Genomic DNA, 23,545 nt, shown 5'->3' with positions numbered 1-23,545 from the left:
TGGTAAGATGACAGTAAAGTTCACTTTGACTTTCCGATTTAATTAGTGTACAAGACATATTCTTCAAAAAAAAAGTTTCCAAAGGAAGACTACTACGACTGTCAGGTTCAACATCACCTATTACGTAGGCGTAATATTATTTATGTTGAGAGATTAAATAAAAAGCAGTTCACTATACAATCCCATAAATTTATTCATTAGAAAAAAACGTGCAAAAGCACACGGGTCCCATTTAGCACAATTGTCTTATCACATATTGCTACGGAATTGCTATTAATCCTCTGAACTGATCGATGGTCTCCGTAGCCGAGACTCAGTAAAAGTTTCCAGTTATAATTTAAATTTTTCACCATAGGGCGGCCTCCCCCGTCTAGTGTACCACATTAAACAAACAATCAGCTGCATTAACAGACGGTACGGCCTGCCACGTCTTTATAACTGCATCATTCTCAATAAGTAGAACCAATACAGTATGAATATTGCCGTTAGACAACGATGTGTAGTAATTAATTATGTGCTTAAATATGCATTATTATATATTATCTTAAACAAAATGTAATATTAAAAATGTTAACGTAGAAAGACCTATTCTGAATTGTGTGGCGCACTTGACTTACATATACTATAAATTTCAATTATGCATTGTTCCAATTGAAAACTATATACTGCATGAATAATGAGTATCTTCTGCATAAATAAAATATCTAAAACAGTTCAATCATCCCACCTGCACGCCTACACAAATCCCAGAATACTCTTATGAAATACTTCAAATATGCAGAAACTTTGCCTCATCTGGAAGCGAGGTGACACATTTCTGCTCGGATTTATACTTAAAGGCCGTGAATGATAAAAGTCGGCGATGCTTCAAAAGTGCGCGCATCCGCGGACAGATTCCCGGAGCGCAGAGCAGAGAAGTGAGGCTGACTTTAAGCGCATCGCGGATTAGAGGAGCGCGAGTGCTCCATCCCACAGTAAAGCATGAAAAGATCATTTACCGCCGCCCACGGTTCCTCAAACGCAGTCGGTTAAACTAGAATGACGCCGAGGACGTTGGTTCAGTTCCCCACGGCTTAGCGGTAGCTCCCCTCCCACCGCCTCCGATTCTGCCCACGGTCCTTCTCGCCGTGGCGACCTATCTGCGACATCCCCGACGTGGCCGTTATGTAGGAGCGAGGCCGCTGTGGGCGTTAGCGGGGCTCTTATCAGGACTCTTTTGGGCAAAAAGGCAGCCGGTGCACATGTGAGACTGCAGGAGAGCGCGCGGAGGGCAGAAAAAAGGAAAGAAGTGCGTAAATATGAGTCATTATAGACTTTCAGAATGTGCAAATATGATGCATATGCTAATGACTACAGAAAGGCTGAGGGTTTTAAAGCCCTCGAGGTCAATCTGTCTCCGTATCTTCATCATAGGTCACAACCTCATGCTTGCATCAAAGGAGATGTGTACCACTCATGAAATGACACACATGCTGACCCAATGTAAAATTCTGATGATATGCTCTGATTTTGCAAAAGGGGAAAATCAGCTTCACCAAATGGCAGATGGATTCAGGTACGGCCAGAAGCCTTTCCTCCGGTCAGGAAGAGGACGTTGGGCAGTCTGGGGATTTGAAATCAGAACTGAATCCATGGGGACTGGGGCAAGTATGACCACCCCCCTACCACCCTAAGGCTGGGCAAATGGCAAAGAGTTGCAGACTTTTTTTATTGCTATTTTAATTAGGAAGGAAGCAAGTCAGTTTCTCTAAGTCAGTTTCTGGAACTGTCAGAAATCCCCTCCAGAGAATCTGGTGCCCGTCCTGTATTTTGGCCTCAGGATCTGGCTCTTTGGAATTAAGTGGATATGAGAATTCTGGGTAAGACGAACAAACAAATGAGTAAATCAAACTTCAATATATTGTGAGGCTTTCAGTGCTCGTTTAAGAGCTTGTGTTACCAGCTTATTGAGCCGGATAAGAAATAAATGGAAACTGATTATCTGAAGCATCAGTATGGTTAGGGTGCAATGCGATGCAATTTGGCTTTAACCTGAAAAGAACTTCAACGAGTACAGGGAATGTTCATTAAAACTTTAATTTTCAAAACCTAAAACATGAAATGGTGGGATTTGATCAATATAACTACTCTCTTCATTGCTGAAAAGCAGCTGGGTGACTTAAAACACTACAACCAAATGTTATGGTTTCCCATTGAATCTTCAACAAAGTTCTTAGGTATTCATTTGTGTATTCCTACAAGAATAGGTGAGGGTTAATTTATCCTCAAAGGGCTGATAAACAATCTGATACATCATTGTTGTGTTTGAGCAGGACGCTGACGCAAAACTCACAGCCAAACACACTTTGGGCTCCATGAAAATAGAACCTCTGTCCTACAGTCTAAGCCCCGACTTGAATGCTGATGAACATCTGTACCAATCTTAAATATTTGGCTCATCTTCCATAATCATTCATCCAGCATAAATGGTCTGTCGCCCATCCCAGGATGCCAGTGGGCATAGCCAGTGGGCATGCTGGGTGGGAGACTAGGCCACCACAGGGCACACGCACAGTCATACAAGTGCCTGTTGGGGTTACAAACTCAACCAACGACGTTTCTGAACAGCAGGAGAAACCCGCATAGGAACAACATGCAGACTCCACACAGGCAGGGCTGGGGGGGCAGGACGTGAACCCCCCAGTGCTGCAGGTACGAGGCAATGGCTCCAGAGGCATCATGCCACCAGGTTTCTGTTAACAAATGATGCCTAATTAACATGTCAAAGCATGGAGAATTTCACCCCGAGAATGTGTTTGACTATTAATCCATCTAGAAGTGGAGGGCCGACTCATCACTCGTCATTTCTGCCAAATGTGGGTCTATAAAGTCTTTACTTAGTGGGATGAGATGCTATCAAGCTAATGAAGTTCATCTGTTTATTTTTTCATTAACTGCTGTTTCACAGTAACACTTCTCTCAACTCTGGAAAGTGTTGAGTGGGTTGTGTGGATCAGTGGAAAAAAATCCCAATTAAATGCATGAAAAGTTCAGGTTGTACCACAATAAAATGTTAAAGTCTGGGGGGCGGGGGGTGTTGGTGGAGGGGTGTCCATTTCCTGTAGGCGCTGTAGTCTTGAATCTGCACATTTCAGCTTGTGTCTATAATGAACTTCATTATCGTAGAGCTTCTGGAAAGAGATAAGAGCCTGAACAAAACGGAACTTTGCAGTAAGGCTTGATTAATGCCCCCTGTGCACATTAATGTAAAGCGTAACAAGATGGATCATACCCCAGTCCCCCGAAGGCCACATTAAGTGCCCCTCCCCCACCCCAATAGGATGCATCTTCATTGCAGGGTTTGTATTTTTTATTATAATTTCCTTTGTTTTCATTTCAATACATTCATTTTCCAAACCCACTCGTTCTATGCAGAATGTAAGGTTCCAGAACCTATCCTGCAAGCAACAGGTGCAAGGCAGGGAATAACACAGGACAGGGCAGCAATCCATCACAAGGCATGCACTTTGTTATAATTTCATAAATAAAAATACTGGTTTTGCAGTGGAAGAAGTCAAGAATCTTGCCCGGTTTCATGGCAAAACTACAAAGGGTCAGACTCACCCAGTGGCATCTTATATATAATGTAATATAATACATTTCACAGAATTACAATAGAGAATCTTTCCAGAGAAAAGAGAAAATGTTTTTAAATGACAATAAAGTTTTAGTAATTTCAGTTATTTCACACCAAAGCTACTTGTTTCGTTCTACCTCCTCTATCTCTATGGACCAGCCGCCTCTGGTCCCCCCCTTTGTGTAACCTTGTGACCCGCCCAGCATTTCAAAGCTGAAGCTCCAGGTGAAGTAGCCTCAAGCTGAACTAAACGCTGGGTCAGGCAGCAGGGTCTGTCCGTGAGGGTCGCCTCTCCTTTGCCCAGTCGTGCCTGTGCACAGGATGCTATGAGAATGGGGTGCTGTGGCGTGACCCGAGATGTTTGTCCCATCGCGCGTGCACCAGCAGATCCACCACAGAATTTCCCGCTATTCAAATGAGAACGGTTGTCCTTCGTCAGCAAGGATGTTACCGAGCTGGGGAACTCTTCCATCTGCAGCTAAGCCTAACCCTTCAGGGCCGCGCAGACCTTCAAACACATCTCTGTAGGCAAGGCTCAGAGGGCCCACACACACACACACACAAATAATGTATACTTTCTTCGAATCTTTGAGTTTTCCACCAGCTACTATCAGAGCAGATCAAAGGAGTTTCAGAAACAGAAAGAGAGATACTTTTCCCCATCCAGTTTCTCAGAAATTATGTTGGCAGGTTAGATTTTATGCGTTGATGGTGAGGAGTACAGGGCATCGACAAGTTGCTGACTTATTACACGAACCCACAGTGAACCTCACTTATCTGTTACAGAATCAACCTCATGTGACGGCCTTTTGTGTGCTGGGATTTCATGGAGAATGTTGACAGTAGTGCATCTGCAGCTTCCCTGTCAAATTAGCTTTTGCATTGTTTTTGCATTGTCTTGGGGGTTATCAGATCGTTCCTCAAGAAGAAACGCCTCCAGTTCTTCGAGGAATGTAAGAGGAGGTAAAAAATCAACTTCACACTCTGGGCTCCAGAAAATCCCACAAAGGTTCACCGACGTTTACAGTATATCTGATCATTTGGGAAGCTGGAGACGTTCTACTTAATCTTGGCATCCGTGAAACCACTCTTTAATTTTAGTAGGATGTTTGAGGGGTCTTGTCATCTTGGAATACGAGTACATCATGAGGGAATACCAGCTTCTGTGATTTTTTCCTAACGTTCATTGGGAATTTTAGGCCCATGCAAAGCAACCAACCATCCTAAAGACCAAGATGGGTGCCAGTTCCAACAGAAGGTGCTGGTGGGTTAAAGGCATCCTTCGGATTTCTCCGAATGGAAACCCATCGTTACTAAAAGCAGAGCGCAATACTCATCCACCTGCCCCAGGACTTCAGCCTTTCAACCCGTTACACCAGGTTATAGGTCATTTTCAAGGTCATGTCTGTGAGCTGTGTCCTGTTGCCCCGTCCCTGCCAGTCTGCTCTTGCCCGTATCCTCTGGTTCCCTTTGCCAAGGCAGGCTGTCCTTGTCTGCCACGTGCTGTCATTATTTACCATACTCTTCCCCTTGACATATTCAATCATTTTGCCATTTTAATGTACTGTACCTGCAATTTGGGCACTGAGCGGTTGGCGTATTTGAGACTGTTACCCATCGCTAATCCTCATGCCAGTGGTGAGGCCTCTTTTGTGGCTGAAACACATACTGCTAACTGGGATTCAGCCACATGTGCAGTGACTCCCATTCATAGCTATTTTCCTAGCTGTGATTTAGTCGCTTCAGAGTTAAAGTCTTTTTTCACGAAGGCCTTTCCATTATTTTCACCGCCTCCTGCATATCTATCGCATGAATTGGCATGAAAAGAACTTCAAAAGAACACAAAAAAGCAACTCACCATCAGATCTCAAAAAAATATAGTTTAATGTTCATATGTTGTATATCAAATTAAATATATTAGTGTTTACAAAACAACATATGCATAACAGTGACGAGTACAGATAGGAATTCTACAAACGACAAACACTATACTATCCTACAGTTCAGCTTTCATCGCTTTCCAACAGAGAACAAAAAACACTTTGAAGCGAGATGAAAAAACAAAACCGTATCAAAGGTGGCAGAGGACAGTAAGAAAGACGCAACAATGTAAGGGGCTGTGGGAACATCCTTGCCCATATTGCTTACGGTTCTTTCAGGAGAGATTTATTTTTTAACTTGCTATTGCTTGTTCCACGTTTTAAACACAAAGAGTGTGTTATCTTAATCACCTTTCTTTCAGCCTAAAGAGTGATGTATAATCTTTAGGGAAGTCACTTCAGGCTACATGTTACATGAGATTTATCTCAAGCATCTAGCATCGTTTGTGGAAACACAAGGATGTTTTTTTTTTCTCTATTAAACTACTCCAAAGGTTTTGTTTATGACTTGAGGGTTTTCAAACATTTCAAAGTCTTGTATCTGAAGGAGTGTGATCGAAACTAGCCAAATATGTTATTCATACAATAAACACCTCAGTACTTCAAATCAGTAAGTTACTGTAGGCTTAAAATATGCCGTGATCTAATCTGATCTAGTTTTATGATAAATGATAAGTTTAACGTTTTATCAGGATGCTCAGAGGATAATTTTACCCACCAGTAAATTGCAGGGGTGGCTATTTTTATAGAGAAATATTTACTCTCTTACTGTTTTGTTAGCTAAGAAACATTAGGCAAAATCAGAATGAAAAAGCACATTGGGGCTCAGCTAAATATCGTAGCAGGTGACACACCAATGTCTTCAAAATAACTTCTCAGGTCATATTCTGAGCTTTTTCCTTTTCATTCAGCATCTCTTCCCCTTGACTCACCCCCAAAATGGCACTTAAGAAGTGAAAAGATTTGCATACTCAAAAGAAGTGTTTGCTATTTGTACACAACTTGAAAAAAATCGTCACACAATTGTGATATTTTCCCGAAACCGGCTCCGAAGTGACTACTGCACACAACATTCGGAGCAACTGAGGGAAGGAGGTATCGATGGCCGTTTAAATAAATGCACAAAGACGCTGAGAAGCTCCAATTGAAAGTGACGTGAGGCGGGAAACCTGAAAATACGCTCCACGACAACCCTCGAGGTTACTGAGAAACTGGGTCCTCTACGACTATATCATATCACTCACTGAACCACTAAGATGACTCTAAAAGTGATGTACTCACAAAAAACACTGAACTCTTTTATGCTTACTCTAACAGCACAAACATTGGCTTTTAAATAATGATTTTTAAAAAACGGTGCATATCAGTCACAGGTAAACTAGCAGATAAGTCAAACTAAGACTATGACTACACTAGTCAACACAGAACTATAGTTATGAGAACAATCTAAGTGGTAAGACAACCAGAAACATTCACTGAGTTTTCTCCACAACAACTATTTGGTATTGCTCTAGTAACATAAACATACTACTGGAATCAGAATCAATGCAGTAAATACTAGTTGGAATGAGCAAATAACAAAATCCTGCTTCACTGATCCAGTTGTACTGTTATTTTCAGATTATGTACATATTAATTCAGAAAACTGACCCCTTCCAAAGAAATGAGTAAAACAGTAAGTAAAACAATGTGATTTTGTAAAAATCACATTTCCCCTTAATCAAGATACCTTCCTTCCTGTAAAGGACACAGACATCGGGATGAGATGTGTGTTGTGCTTATTCTAGGAGGCCACAGAACTGAGGGGTCACCACTGGGCCGTGCTGGTCACATGATCAGCATCGGTCAGCCTTCATTTCAGACGCTTTCATTTCCGCCACTGGATCGAAACGGTGACCTCAACTTAAACACTGAATGTACTCGTGGTTGCAGAAGAGCTTTCATCAGAAAAACACATAAGTCTGTGTGACCTTAAATGTGCCACTAGAAGGCATCTCCTTGGGGCCCCTCAGTCTTTGTAGGCCAATAACTGTCTTTCCTAACAAATCGGAATAACCGGTGTCTCTGCATGTGCACATGAAGGGGCGCTGTGTGCAGCAGGGCAAGCAGACACACGTAACAGGCACACAAACACCGTCAGCCCCGGGTTCGAGGGACAAACGTACTGCTTCTATACAGAGCACATTATTAAATAACATCATGTACAGTTTTCTAGTGGAACATCATATGTACAAACAACACCACCGCGGTCCCGTGTCATGAGACCGGGGGGGGGGAGGTGGGGGAGGGCCAGTCGAAGGCCCCCCCAAAAGTAGTCCCATCGGCAGGAGCACGGGCCCTGGAACCTCCCCGAGAGCTAAGGGTTCGAGGCGCTTCGGAAAAAAACAAACGGAAAACGACAATAGAGAATGAACACACTTCTCCTCTTTGAGGCACCGTCGGTCGTTAAGGCTCTGCTGTAGCTGGGCTTGTTCAGTTTTTCGCTGACAGACGGACTGAACGGGCCGCAGCCGGGGGTCAGGTGTGGGCCAGGGGGAGCTTGGAGGGGTGGGGCAGCCTCGAGGGGAGAGCCGCTATCTGGAGTCTTCTGGCTCTGACTTGATGGTCTTCTTATCGGAGAGGTTGAGAACTTGCTGTGAGAAGTCAGTGCCGTTTTCTGAAATCCAAAAGTAAATGTAATGTAATAATGTAAGACAGTATGTAGTAATGTGCTGCCCCCTATGAGAATGGAAGGCCTCTCTCCCATATATAAATACCAGTGGAGGGGGGGTGGTTAAGGCAATGCTGGGATTTTCTGAGCAACTGGGGATTTCTGACCCACCCTGAACACGTGCAAGTGTATGCGTGTGCGTGTGTGTGTGTGTATTATGTTTATACTACACTGTGGGGACTACATGCCCCCCACATTGTAATAGAAACCAGTTCTTTTGACATTGTGGAGTTTTGTTGACATTTTTCAGGTCCCCACAAAGATCTGTGCAAGCAAAAAACTAAAGGTTAGGGCTGGGTTAGGCGTTAAGGTCGTCATGTTGTGATTGTGTGTGTGTGTGTGTGTGTGTGAAGCAGGAATAGAGGCTGACCTGTGAGCACCGCCTTGCCCTCACTGCTGAAGTGATGCCTCTTGAGCTCATTGGCCAGCTGCTTGCCCAGAGGCGTGTCCCCATCCGTTATGGCCGCCCTCTGGCCGGACACTCTCAGGTTCAGCGGTCGGTCTGCTCCTGCACACATGTGAATATACCTGCAGTACTACCTTTGTTTCCCACCCAAACAAAAGGTACAACTGATAAACTGTTTGTTTAGGCCACTAACCCCAGGATGAATCCTAAAAAAATTGGAACACAATTGGATTGGTCTGGGTTGGGACTCCAATATGATATACCTTCATGGGGCCCAAAATCAGCCACTGACACCCTCGCCAGTCTACGGAGAGTCAGATGCTGCCCCCTGTGCCCCCCCCCTACAACGCCTCGCTTAAGTTGGGGGGCACTCTCACCACAGTTTCAGCACTGACCACATGCTGAGTTGCTGAAAGGCATTATGGGAGAATTTAGTAGGTATTACATGCCTGGGTGGCACTTAATGATGACTTCTTGGTGAGGTGTCACTACACACAGTGACAAATGAGTAATGCGGCTATTTAAGCACCACATCAGGTGCACTGCTGGCCCGCGCACATCAAAGCGCACACTCTGGGTGAACCCAGAACGCTGATCTGCCCCTGGAGAGGTGCCAAACCTGGGTTGCGTTGGCACAGAAAACGCATGATTCCCCGGGTCAGTGGGCCTCACTGTCCCAGAACCCTCAGACGAGCTGTACTAAAGCAGAACGACGGCCAGCATCCGGGATTCGGGTCTGCGCCAAGGGCACTTTCTGCCCGATCCGCCTTCTGTTACTGCAGCCCGAGGCGGGTTCTTTTCCCGCGGGGCGTCAGGTGACGGACCGCCACAAACGACCACTAAGCTTAAGGTGGCTGACGTCAGATGCACAGCAGGTACCAGTGCAGAGTCTGACAGGGATCAACAGACCACCTTAAGAAGCTCACAATCTCGCTGGATTTGAAAGCTCATCTTCTGCTGATGTAATGGCTGAAATCGAGAAAAATCACCAGATCTTTCTCATGTTTAAGATGCTGCTTTTTTATTTCTAAGAAAAATTATACAAAATTTTTCAGCGTTTTAGTTGCCTGTTTATAATCTGCTCCTTGCAGGTGCAAAAACACGCAAACCATTAAATTGACAATCAGTCAAAAATGACATGTGGTACTGTTTAGTCCCGAATGTTTCCGTCTGACATGGCAGTGCGCAAACACACCACTGTGATATCATTTTCGACCAAGTGTGACCAAAACATCGAAAGTTACTGCGTCACGCGTTGGGGGGGAGGGGGGTCTCCATTCACGTCAAGATCGACAGCTCCACGCCTGGCGCACTTTCACTCTGCGTGGTGCATTATGGGACGCGAGAGCCGCCCTCAGCGCCCTCCCACCCACCGCGAGAGACTGTGCACAGCTGTCGCCAGGCCCAGAAATGAAAGCGCAGAGAGAGGAAGGCGGCAGCCGGCAAGGCGCTAACCGCCCCCGCCAGCGCGCTCCCTCCAACGCCCACGCCGTGCCCCCACCCCCTGTTTCAGGATGACTGCCAGTGCCCAATGTGGCCACTTTTTCCAAAACTGTGACGACAGACGGCTAACGGTCGCCTCTCGAGACGGCTGACGTGGGCTGGGGGTGGCGGAGGGCCCTACCTGCCAGCCTGACTCCCTTCTCCGCCGAGAGCCCGTTGCTGCTCTGCTTGAAAGGCAGCGTCGGCAGCCTCCAGTCCAGCACCTGCAGCCGCTCCTGTGCTGCTTCCTCGTGGAGCATCTCCTTCTGCCTGGAGAGGAGGCACTCCAGCTGCACCTGGGGGGGGAGGCGGGGGGGCATGGAGGTCACACACTTAGAAACACAGACACACACACACTGAGAGCCACACCCACACAGACAGTTTACACCATGAAACACACCGGATTTAAGGCAGTGTTTCTGTACTGGTGGTTCCCAACTATAAAAAAGTGTATATATATTACCAGCCCCCCCTCCCACAAATCTGACTGATGCTTAATTTAGGAACATTTTGGATCCTCAAGCTAGGTCAGCTGAGAACTTCTGGTTTAACACGTCCGGCCTCTCGCTGTCATATCCCCTATGTCTCCACAGGGAGATCCTCTCAGACAAAGGGCCACACGAAGTGTCTGTCTCTCCACCGGCTATGTGACAGACGGTGCTAATGTTTGAGGCCGATACAGGCCACTGCTGGCTGACTGGTCCACCGCCACATACGCACACAATGCTGGACACGCACAGAGCCACACACCGCGATATGCTGCTGCACCCCCTGTGCTGATTATCTAGGCCTCGGACGGCCTTGATGGGCCATTGCTTGCTCGTGTTTAAATTCCTGCCATGAAAGATTCATTTCAGCATACCGACTTCTTCCTGTTTAGTCTGATCAAGATCAAGGAGGAAAACTCCACGAGTCCTGCATCATTAGACATTCCGTAATTGCAGCAAAATCAATCTCTGCCCGGAAATCGGTGGGAAATTACATATTTTTTATTTATTTAGCAGATGTTTCTGTCCAAAACGGGCATTTTTGTGAAATCAGGGACAACCTGCACTTGGAGCAATCTGGGGTTTGGGGTCAGCGGCCCAATGGTGAAACCGTACCAACCATGGGACTTGAATCGATCACGGGCACTAACCCACCCATCCACACAGATATTACACTCCAGAATCCCTCACGTTCGATTCAAAGCTGCCTCTGTCTCCTGCTGTCACATCACCCTGATCTTAATTCGCACCCAGCTCTGAGATGAGCAGCTGATGGCAGGCTGTCGGCTTGGGGACCCGCGGGGGCCTGAGGGGTGGGACCCGCTCCCCGCTAAGCCCCTACAGCTGCCCGTCACCGGGGTGACTCATGCCCCCAGTTATTCTGAGCCCTTATTTCCCGTCAGGCCTAATCTGTGACTCAGATGGGACTGGCACAGGGGACAGGGACGCGCCCCTGTGGACCGCCCCAGCGCGCCACGCCGCAACACGGCTGGGCTGAGGCCCCGGAACAAGCAGACAGGCAGATGAACGGACGCCTTTCCCCGGGGACCTGAGCAGTTTAGGTACCTGGATGCTTCGCACCACAGCCTCCTCTCCTTTGGACTTGGCAAGAGCCAGCTGCTCCCTCAGCGTCTCCTGCCGTATGTGAATTGCACGCAGCGCCTCCTGGAGATCAAAGAAGCCTTGTTCCTGAGGACAAACAGGAAATGGCACTTAGCACATTAGCATGCAGAGATGAAGGAGACCTCTTACATGTCACATTCTTAGGGACATCGTAAGCCTTTCAGCTCACTAATTCAGACATGACCTTTGCTAAAGTCCTCTATGCAGCCTTCTGTGGATTGCTAACTCAGACCCGAGTTCTAGTGTCCATGTGTAAGACCTTCTGCGGACTGCTAACAGACCTGACCTCTAGCGCCCTCTATCAGGCCTCCTGCATATTGCTAACGCAGACCTGACCTCTAGCGCCCTCTATCAGGCCTCCTGCAGATCGCCAAAGCAGACCTGACCTCTAGCGCCCTCTATCAGGCCTCCTGAATATTGCTAACACAGACCTGACCTCTAGCGCCCTCTATCAGGCCTCCTGCAGCCTGCTAACTCAGACCTGACCTCTAGCGCCCTCTATCAGGCCTCCTGCAGATCGCTAACGCAGACCTGACCTCTAGCGCCCTCTATCAGGCCTCCTGCATATTGCTAACGCAGACCTGACCTCTAGCGCCCTCTATCAGGCCTCCTGCATATTGCTAACGCAGACCTGACCTCTAGCGCCCTCTATCAGGCCTCCTGCAGATCGCCAACGCAGACCTGACCTCTAGCGCCCTCTATCAGGCCTCCTGCATATCGCTAACACAGACCTGACCTCTAGCGCCCTCTATCAGGCCTCCTGCAGCCTGCTAACTCAGACCTGACCTCTAGCGCCCTCTATCAGGCCTCCTGCAGATCGCTAACGCAGACCTGACCTCTAGCGCCCTCTATCAGGCCTCCTGCAGATCGCTAACGCAGACCTGACCTCTAGCGCCCTCTATCAGGCCTCCTGCAGATCGCTAACACAGACCTGACCTCTAGCGCCCTCTATCAGGCCTCCTGCATATCGCTAATGCAGACCTGACCTCTAGCGCCCTCTATCAGGCCTCCTGCAGATCGCTAACACAGACCTGACCTCTAGCGCCCTCTATCAGGCCTCCTGCAGATCGCTAACGCAGACCTGACCTCTAGCGCCCTCTATCAGGCCTCCTGCAGATCGCTAACGCAGACTTGACCTACTTCCACATTGAAGAGCATGACGAGAGAGATGGGAAAAAGGCCCCAGACCATCCATCTGACATGTACAAAGGGAAAGGCGCTTTTTTTAAAGGGGCGTGACCGCACTCACTTCATGCACGTTAAGCCAGGGATTTCAGTCCTCCGCCCTTGGCCACGTCCCCTGGGCTCTGTGCCTTCCTTACGCTTGACATTTAACGCCACTTTAACCGCCAACGCATCACAAAGCCCAGAAGGATGGCAGCAAGGACCTCAAAGTTTAACATTAATGCGTGCAGCAGGGATGAGTCAGATGGAAGGTACCGGTAAACAAAAGGACCTGTGCTCACATTAGCAGCCCTTGGGGACTGGTCGGGCCCGTCAAGGGGGCGTTGGCGTCACAGGGCCACGCCCTTGAGCCGGTGCCCCCGGCCATTGCTTCCCCTGTCTTGTCCCCGCCCCCTGGTGGCACTAGCGTAAGCGGGCGGGCGTCCGGCAGCTCACTCTTGTGCGTAAGCGGGCGTGCAATCTCCCAGCGGCAGTGCCTTTCATGGCTGCTGAGTATGGGCGTGGGTGATTCCAAGCACGCCTACCCGATGATGTCAGAAGCACCTCAGGACTATGGGTAGGCGTGTGATTGATCTCAGTCAAGCTTATCGCCATGAACGTGGGTGGGCGGCTAATTCTTAATGATGTGAGCGAGGGGGGTTTTTCTGGGGTGGGGGGAGGGAGGGGCATAGACACTGAGGCCTGATGGGGGATGTACATTCAGCCCACCTTCATGACAAGTCAAAGACCCTTACTGATGGAAGTGCAGGGATAGTAGCGCGAGACTGTGGCATAAACGATTAGGATGATCTACGCAAAACTTCAAGCTTGTTAGGGCTGCCACACTCGAAAAACTGTGGGGGGGGGGGGGGGGGGCACTGGGCGTTTATCACTTAATAAAGCGGCCACACAGGCTTGCGTGGTTAAGAAGAAAACCAAAGTTTCCAACCGCCTCGCGTCTGCGTCAGAGTGACTGGGGGTGGGGTGGGGGGTGTCGTGAACCCCAGCTCGCCCCGGGTCGTCCGTGGGGTCTGGACAGCGACCGTGGGACGGAGGGAGTTTCCAGAAGACACAGATCAGATGTCTGGCAGCCACTCAAATATGTTGCCAGTGAAGAGGGTCAGCGGACAACTGCCAGCAACAACATGAAGACAAAAGGCTTCTTCACAGGAGGAACATCAAGCGTGATGCAGAGCAGATAAAGCTCCACGGATCATATCAAAGACATAATAACTGGTCAGGTGAGCCACCCCATAAGCCATGGCAGGGTGTGGAGATACCACGTCACGTCCTGTGAGGCCTACAGCCTTCCATCCCGCTGGAGAAGGGAGAAGCACTCCACCTCCCTGTACACAGGCTGCCTTGGGGGACGTCCTCCCAGTCACCCCGCCCACGTACCCCGGGGCCGATGAGAAGCAGCTATTCAAACAACAAAGGTCATCCCCACCCTACCCTGCCCTGCCCCGCATCCTTCAACATCCACTTCCGCTGTTTTCCTCTTGCACTTAAACGTTTTTTGCCAACGGGCCCCTAAGACCCCACCATTGGAGAACCCCCGACCAAACACAGTAGCTTTTGCGGTCACGAGTGTCCAACACCTCCGGTTTGGGTGCCATGCGCTTCCGGAAGGTTCGGTCATGCCTGTCAATTGCAACCAGGAGGCCGAAATGCATAACGAATGGGGTTGCCGAGGGCTTCTACAACCACTGAAAGATTAGATCTGGACCAAATGCTCAAAGTGTCCCTTTGCACTAAGCAAACCTCCTTGTACTTCTAAAGGCTTCTACAGCAGTGCTACCAAAGTTATGCCCTCCACACACTGCGGAACAAAAGACCCAGCCCACCTACCTCTGTCTTTATCCTCTTAGGGGAGGGTTCGTCCTTTTCTCCGCACCGAGATCTGCGGGAGAGAGAGACTCACTGTTAATCCTCTGTCGGTGAAACAAGTAGGAAAATAAAACGGGGCAGATACAGGTGCACAATGAGACCCTCGTCCGTCTCATCGTAACACGTAACCCTGTCATCATAAAGCACGACGCATCACGCTAGTCGGCAAGAAAACAACAACAACCAAAGGAATGATCCCAAGACTAAAACACTCAACACCCAGCCATGGCAATTTAGAGACATCGGCTGCCAGTAAAGCCATAAAACACTGGAAGGAGCAGGTCAGCATCACTATTGTGAGGGTGGCGACTCAAACGTTACCCACCGCTCATGGTGCTGGTGCCCCAGAAGCAACCTGAAATACCACAGGAGCGGGCTTAGAAATGGACCATGAGCAGAACTCAACTCAGCTTTTCACATCATGTTTCAGCTGCTATGTTTAGCTTTTCTACTAGAAGATTCCTCTGGCTTTCAAAAAAAAAAAAAAGTTTTACCATGAGATATCTTAATGGCTGAGTGCTGTGGCAGAAACGGGGGTAGTTGGGTCCTTTTTTGCCCTCAGGTGACGGAGCATGGAAAAGCCACAGAGGACCAGTACTGCAGAAATGACCAGTCTCTCTAGTGGTAAGTACTTTCACAGAAAATCTCCCAAAAAAAAAAGAACACTAAAAGAACATTTTTTTCTGAATGAAACTGTATGGGGGTGCAATAATAAAATGGGTGCAAAATAATGAAACGAAACAGAGGCCCAAACTTGAGAGACAATTTGTTTCAGACCGAGGAGTCCAGGTGCGATTCAAATGAATCACCTTTGACAGAGAAAAGCAACTGGTACTAGAACAATGCAAACTTAAGCACTTGAAACAATTATGCCATTATTATTGTCTCAGAAGAGGAACGTTTGTAAGTGATTTACTGACTATCTGTTGGCTACAGGAGGATTGCTGTCAGAGCGGTTTGACCGGAGACCCCGTTCTCTGTTCTAGATCCTTCATGCCTCATTATCGGCTGTCACAGTTTGTTCCACTAGAGAGGCAACGGAAAAACAAACCTTTGCCACGTATTTACTGGCATGAGACATCGGAAAATCAAAGGATGTGGACATGACATGAGCACGATCTCAAGGGTGGGGAGGTACTGGGTGGCGGGGTCAGGCTGGGGGGGCAGAGCTTACTTGCTGGTGCGGTAGGTGTACTTGTAGGTGACCTCGCGGGAGATCTGGCGTGCCAGCCCGAAGAGCTCGTCTCTGCGCGTCAGCAGCACCATGTCCCGCATGCACAACTGCGCAGCCGCTTCGTTCACGGTCAGCTGTGGGGAGGGGGGAGGCTGGGGGTCAGAAATGTGCCCCTAGGGTTTGGTGTCTTGCTGAATTGGTGAGTCTTCACAGAACCCTGACACTGCCACAGGTATCATGCTACACAGTCATCCTGGGTCAGAACCACATGCTCACCTTTGATGGCACCCTTCCTCACTCACTCACTCACTCACTCATTCCCTCACTCACTCACTCACTCACTCATTTAATCACACATCACACATTACCCATTCACTCACTGATTCCCTAACTCATTCATTTGCTCACACCACTCACTCATCCGTTTAATCACTCACTCATTCACTGACTCATTCATTCGCTCCTGTTTACTCACTCACTCACTTGCTTACCCGCTGACTCTTTTCCTGACTCACTCATTCATACATTCATTTGTTTTCTCTCTCGAACCCACTACCCGGACTGCTGGTGTACCTCGTGCAACGTCAGGTGCTTGCCATCCTTGCGCTTGGAGTCAAAGCGCCCGTAGATGGCGCTGTACTTGCGCACCTCCTCCTCACGACGCGGGTCCTCCTCGGCCATGTCAAAGATGTGCCCAATCATCTTGGCCAGCTTCTTGTTGCACTTGAGCTGTTCCCTGATGTCGGCAGTGGCATCACTGCGGGGCAGCGCCTGCACCATGCGCTCCACACACTCCGCCACCGAGCGCACGGCCGCCGCATCCAGCGCCTCCAGGCCGTCGCGCGGGGAGGCCGGCGAGCCCTGTTCCGCCGGGGACAGGCTGGGCTCGCTGTCACCACCAGAGCTAGCCCAGAAGCGGGGTTCACTGCCACCCTGCAGGGGCGACGTGCCGGCGGCGTCCGGCTTGCCCACGTCAGCGCCACCGACCGCCGCGCACTTGGGCACCTTGGCGTGCGGTGAGCCCTCGGGCAGCTTATAGACAGGGATGCTGCAGACGGGCAGCGATGCCAGCGGCTGGTTGAAGAGCGCTGGGTTGGTGACCCAGTCGCGCAGTGCCTTCTGCAGGCGCCGCACGTGCAGCGGCTTGCTAGCCATGCCCACCAGCGCCATGATCTCCAGGAACTCGTCCTCGCCAGCTTCGCACAGCTGCTGCACGTCGTCGCCGCCCTGCTGGATGAAGGCCTCGTAGTAGCACAGCAGGTTGGCCCTCTGCAGGATGCGGTAGAGCTGCAGCTCCCCGAGGGTCCTGGGTATAGTTGCTGCTGCCATACCTGCGTGGGACAGAGGGCCAGTGAGATAGACAAGGGAAACCCGGCAAGGAGGAAAGACGAGAAGGAGGGAGGAGGAGAGAGAGAGACAGGGAGGGAGGGAGAGAGAAAAAGAGAGAGAAAGAGGGAGGGAGGGGTGGCCTATTAGCGGAGCGCGCCCCCATCCTGCCGGAGCACGGAGAATAAGAGCCCCTGTCAGAGCGCCGGGCCGGTTGCTGGGAGAGACACATACCACACTCCACCTCTGCAGCGAGCGTGGGCGGGCCCATTCGGCACCACTCCTGTGCACCGGAATTGTTCCCTGATCCCGGCAAGCCGATATCTTTCTGCCAGACGCAGCCCGTAAGGAGAAGCGGGATAAGGAAACGGGGGCGGGTGGGGAGATGGGGTGGGGGGGGGGGGGTGCAGGATTAGGAAGGTGGGGTGCCTCTCCGGGAAGACGAAGCCCATTATTTCCATGATTTTTTTTTTTTAATCTTCCCTCGGTGTATTTCATCTGTGCACAACTGCAGGCTGTTTGTTAAGCTTATGGTAAGTTTACTTCCCTCCCCCTAATTTAGGCAGTTCTGAATTTCTAAATGCTACAAATAGTCCCCCCCCCCCCTTGTTGTGTTTTTCCCGCCATAATTTTCTGCCCCTAGGCGCATTTCCAATGGTGCATCACCTTACTGTGACATTTTCTAACACAAAATCCCCCCCTGCTCCTTAGAATGAGATATAGCGGCGTGACGGGGGTCCCTGGGGTTACCGTGGCGATTGACAGACCAGGGAGGCATCTCTAGTCTGGAGCAAAATGTCAAGAGGCAGAAGGGTGGGCGCCATGTGGTGTGGCGGGCATACCCTCATGTGAAGCTGACGGTCACCAGCCGCTGTGCTCCTACCACAGATCAGAGCGTGCAGCCAAAAAACGCCAAAGGAGATTTCATTTCTGAAGAGTCTCACTGCCCTGAATGTGTTTATTTGTAATTTGATCGACTTCGGGCACCTACTGAGGCCGTTTTACACGCCTAAATCCATAAAAAAGGTGAAACATTCCCTGTGCACATTCCCGCAACAGAAGTGAAGGAACCACGAAGGAACCATCTGCAGACTGACATAAATAAAGACACGTAAGCCCTCTAATTGGCTGTGAGTAGTACCGGCAGGGGGTGTCCTGGCGGTTCCCCGTCCGGGGGCTGCAGCGGTCACAATGTGGGGGGATTTCATGGACCGGCGTGACAGCCTCCCACGCCGGCACTGTCAGGCAAGCTGTACCTGACAGTGATGAGGCCCACAGCCAGCCCTTCCCCCGCCAGCCACACAAGAACTGTGCAGGATATGCTTGCTTCGACAGGGCTGCTGGGGAATGGTTCCCAGGAAACGCCCAGGTTAGGAATCAGTGCTCTTGTGTGGAAGGTCATGGGTTTGAATCCCATAGCTAGTAGAGGAGTCATATCGCAGTACCTTTGAGCATAGACCTTAACGCCAACTGCTCTAGGGGTACTGGATGCTGGCTGACCCTACTGCCTACGCAGCTTTGGACAAAAGTAAATGTAAATAAATGTAAAGGCTGCAGGCCTAAATCTTAGAACTGAATTTAGATCTAATGACCTGAACTGGCATCCCTGAGTTTGCTAGACAGTTCAAACTGTTTCTGTACCGGTTCACCAGTGTGACATGAATGCTACTTGCATAGTGGAGTACGTCCTCAGGTGAAAAAGAGAGGTATAGCAAAGTATACTACAATCTTTCTTTATTTAACATCGTTTTCTTTATTTGGATAGGCTTGCCAGATGTTGCACCAAGAAACCGATGGCGATCTTCATTATGCTCCAGGCTTCATCCATCAAAAAAAAGATATTTTGTCTTCTCTTGTTTGTAAACATGCCATCAGCCCTGGACTCGGTTTTCCCGGGTCTGACTCCCCCCTACGATCGGCCTTGTCATCGCAGGCACCCGTTGTCAAGGTCCGGACGCCCGCGCACGAAAGCCAGAGATCGCGACGCCGGCGATCGTACTCAGCGGCCCGGCGACGGCGCTAGAACCGCGGCTGCCTGACGGAAAACGAAAGCGGGCGCCTTACATAACAGAGAGAGTCGTCGTTCTTGAATCGAAATTACACGAAAGGTGATTGCAGTAATAAGAAAGGCGCTGAGAGATATATACACACAAACCACGAAGACTCCCAACTCATCCTGGGACCGAGGAAATAACGAAATCGTCATCGCACATAATGTATAAGTAGATGAGTCTGCTTTCCAATAAGTAAACCATCATATGGGATTATTGTCTCAGAATCGATTCAACTTCATTGTCTCAGCATGATGTTGAAGGGGGATTATAACGGAACTGTGGGCTTCTCCTGTCCCTTATAAGAGGCCCACGTCAGATTGTTACTTTTCTACACTAGAAATATCACTTTGCTTCTTGATAAGTGCACGTCACTGCTCACCTTGCAAAGAATCGTCTTACCGGAGATAAGGCTGCAGATCGATGAATGGGAAGCGAGAGACGGGAAAGATAAAACACACTTAAGCAATAGAGACACGACAGAAACGGGAAAGATATTTAAAATGAACCAGATGCTGATTTTCAATTGAGTTGCCTCGCATTAAAGTTACTCAGGAACTCTTATACTCAGTCGTAGTATAGACCACGTTTTACAGAAGTGTGGCAAAGCCGCGATAGCAGAACTGGGCATCTTTGAAGTTAAACTCAAAAGTATATGCAAACTGGCCGTACTCTGATCTCTAAGAAATCTGTCTATATTACTTTTAAGCCCAAGTATTAGCTTTATATAGGGTGCGGGTAATGCAAAGCCAAATATATTACAAAGATAATATCAGCCAAACTAAAGACATATGTCTATGCATCATTATTCATTTCGTACCTGAATATAAACACGAATCGTAACATACAGTTTCTGTATGACAGTAAGTTCACTAGCAATTTTTTGAGGTTTAATCATTTTTCTTCCCATGATCATTGTCAGCCAGCGGTGCATAACACGGCTACGCACTAATATTACAAATATCTGATTTCTGTGTTTATGATCGACATCGTGTCACCATTAAGGGGTCACATAACACTCACTCACATCCGTATAGATTTACTACTCCGACCGTTCATCTGTGATTATTAGAGTAGCTGCAGAATATTCATGCATTTTCTTTAAAAGGTATGTTCAATGCCGAAAGTGCACCGTAACTGGTGAGATAAGACACTGATGTAAAAAAAACAACAAAAACCGTTCCCCCGTTGTAGTAGAATGATATGTTATCCCAGTTTATGAAGAGGGCCACAAAGGGAAGAGCTTCAGTTGCTCAGAAGGCAGCAACAGACCACTCCAGTTTGTTTTAATCCTGGACGTACAGTACAAAAAGCATTTTATATTAATCTGTGCCGTATAATTCACACAGCACATTTACAGCCATACTCAGACTGGAGCATCTGCAAGTTTTATTTGAGCTGACTGACTAGAATCAGTGAATTATATACGATACTCCAATCCAAAAACATGTCCACCTTTCAGTTAGTAACAGGTCGGATATATTGCATTTTCAAAACTTACTTCTGATTAATTATTATTCAGCAATTACGAAGTTTCGCAAACGCTTCACGTATGCACACCCCCCTAGATATTTAGAATAAACCGTGCACTTCAGACTACATATTGTGAATTAATACAAGTCAGGCTACAATAAAGTGAAAAGGGACACGAGGGAGAAAGTGAAGAAAGGGGAAAAGCAAAGACTGCATCATTTAATGCTTTCTTTACACAGCTGCTGCGCGACGCCCACCGGCGCTTTTCCAGCTTTCTGGATATCACTGGGACTCACCCACACGATCGCAATACGTCCCGTTCTTCCAAGCAAGACGGACAACGCTTCACTCATCTAACCGAGAAGTACCTAGCACATGGAGCGCAATAACTCAAAAAAACATTACCCATGTACGGGTCAGACACGCAAGCACCGACAGCTCCTTAAAGAAGACAACCGGAGTATGTTTGTTTCTATTTCATATATGCACAATTAAGCACGTACCTTTATCTCTTATTCTCCTCCCGGCAATTTCCTTTGCCTTTATGGGATTATTGCGTTTCACGTGTCCAGCCAGAAGTTATTGCCGATCGCCCTGTCACTGTCAGGACGCTTCTCCAGACGTCCTGCTGGAAAGGGGTGGGGGAGGAGGAGTGTCGTCTACGCACACGGGTCCCAGTGATGAGCGCAAAGAAGCGCATTCAAACGTTAATACCCGCACTCTCTCGCTTGCCCTTCGCACTGTGTAGCCCGACTTCGGCGTTAAGAGGTTGAGTAAAAAAGGGCCCGGGAGCTGTTGGTTTCCCCCTCCTCCCCTGCCGCTAGATTTGGGATATTCCGCTCTTGCTACATTGCTCGCGCACTCCCACGCGCCTGCGTGACGCAGATCCTGGCGTGGGCGGCTGCGTAGCGTGGGAGGCCGCTGCATGGAATACCAAGCATCACATCGCACCGGCGGCCAGCGGGGAGCCGGGGCCGAGCGCAGGCATTCTGCCACGTCTCAGAAAAAAACCCTACTGACCTTACCCTAAATGCAACACACCGAGCAATTAATATCAAAATAATGACGCCAGTTGTCTCGGTGTTCGCGTATATCGTTACTGTTATTTGTCTTTTACACGTATGAATGTGGACCAGAACAGAAATAATCTTCGTTTTAGTTCGTCTGATGAACAGTAACACGTAAACTACACGTAAAATCAGTTTCCTAATGATGCATTTAAGTTGTACTGGTTGTACGTTCGGTTTTTGGACAAGCAAGGTCTGGTGCTATAATTGTCGAGTTCCCTCCACCTATGCTACACCCTCTCACCCGTGCCCAGACAAGCATGTAGTGCAATTCCGTTTTCTTCATTGTCTACCCAAAATAGAAAGGCTCTGTTAGATGTTAAATCACTGGTGTCAACTGAGGAAACTTTGCAAGAATTCCCATAATTGCTGGACATTTTGAAAAAAAATCAGAGCAACTAAATGAATGTACTGTAATTGGAAAAATTGCACTCAAACTCAAGTCAGTGTTATCCATCTATCTATCTATCTATCTAATCATCATTTGATTAGATGTAAAATGAAGGGCACTGTATTTTTTTCAGCTTAAAAGAATAATACATTTGGTTGTTATTTTTAGCTGCTTTTTATAAATCAGTATGTCTGACAAAGGAATGTTTTATTTGGATTAGCTAATAAGGCTAATTAAATGATGTGTTTGATGAACAGACAATACTAGTTAACAAAGAGCTCTTTTGTTTGGATGGATTAATGGCTATGAGAGGATCCGGTTAAGCAACAACCTGCACTGTGGACTGGGACCATTGTGCTTTTTCCCAGCACAATGGTGGGTCACTTTTGCACTGTGGTCACACGGCAGCGCTGTCTAATGTTTGCCTACCGATCTGCCTGCACCGCAGCACATTGTGTGGCAGACGTATGATATTATGGAATCCCTCGCTTCCACCCTCAGACTGCCAGCCCCCCTTGCTCCCTCCCCCTTCCCACTCGTCGGACAGGGCCGGTTTGCTGCCCAGCCTCTGGGTGGAGAAAAGCGAGCACACAGACGGGTTTAAGAGCTCAGGAGGAAGAGAAAGGGAGCAGGGAGGGGACCCAGTGCCACATGTGGGCACTCCACACTCCCCTTTCAGGATATTTACACTCCCACGCACGGTGATTCAGCTGCTGCTATGCCTCTCCCTAAAGAGCCTCTCTACTTTACTACATCAGAGGCTGCCTGGACACTGGCCTCGGACGCTGCTTCCTTGTCGTCCCTCCACGTCGTGTTCCAGCTCCCCAGGCTCCCGAAACGCACAGCTCTCACATGATGATATTTATGGTTTTTCGATGCATGTGCTGCAGCAGGGACAGCTCACACCCAAAACAGCCAGAAAGAGGTGTATCTCTCTCCGTGAGCGATTCGGCACTAAGACAGAAAGATCAAAGGAGAGGAGTGGATTTAGCCCCAGAGATTTCCTCTCAACCGGGTGCCGCTTCATCCGCGTTGCACGTCCGCTGGTTTCCAGCTTAATCCCAAGACTCGGTTGAAAACAAACCCCTGCATTTCTCCTTTTCCCTCCTGGGTGGCGGGGGGGTGATGGGGAGGAGGGGAGGTGGAATCCAGTCTCTTAGATGAGGGATCGCTTAAAACGTCTGCCTCTGTATCGAGGATATATTTAGAAATGAGGAGGGCCCTGGCGGACTGCCTGTGCCCTTCTTACCCCAAGGGAAGGAACGCTCTCTCACAAATGCACTTGTGTCCAGAAGAGCTCCGGCTCTT

General features: G+C 48.6%; 1 protein-coding gene across 1 annotated transcript; it reads right to left on the bottom strand.

Annotated features, from left to right (window-relative positions):
* Positions 1-5,476: 5,476 nt before the first annotated feature.
* On the bottom strand, positions 5,477-21,631 carry nab1b (NGFI-A binding protein 1b (EGR1 binding protein 1)). The gene is made up of 8 exons (XM_023814854.2): positions 21,283-21,631; positions 16,503-17,260; positions 15,930-16,063; positions 14,717-14,768; positions 11,648-11,770; positions 10,237-10,390; positions 8,577-8,714; positions 5,477-8,152 (listed from the first exon to the last, which is right to left on the bottom strand). The coding sequence occupies exons 2-8, from the start codon at positions 17,256-17,258 to the stop codon at positions 8,070-8,072; spliced, it is 1,440 nt and encodes a 479-aa protein (XP_023670622.1). The 5' UTR covers positions 17,259-17,260; positions 21,283-21,631; the 3' UTR covers positions 5,477-8,069.
* Positions 21,632-23,545: the final 1,914 nt, after the last annotated feature.

This window comes from Paramormyrops kingsleyae, chromosome 16, assembly GCF_048594095.1.
Source record: "Paramormyrops kingsleyae isolate MSU_618 chromosome 16, PKINGS_0.4, whole genome shotgun sequence".
Taxonomy (NCBI): domain Eukaryota; kingdom Metazoa; phylum Chordata; class Actinopteri; order Osteoglossiformes; family Mormyridae; genus Paramormyrops; species Paramormyrops kingsleyae.
Note: the sequence above shows the minus strand (reverse complement) of the source record. Positions and strands in the feature narration are given on the sequence as shown.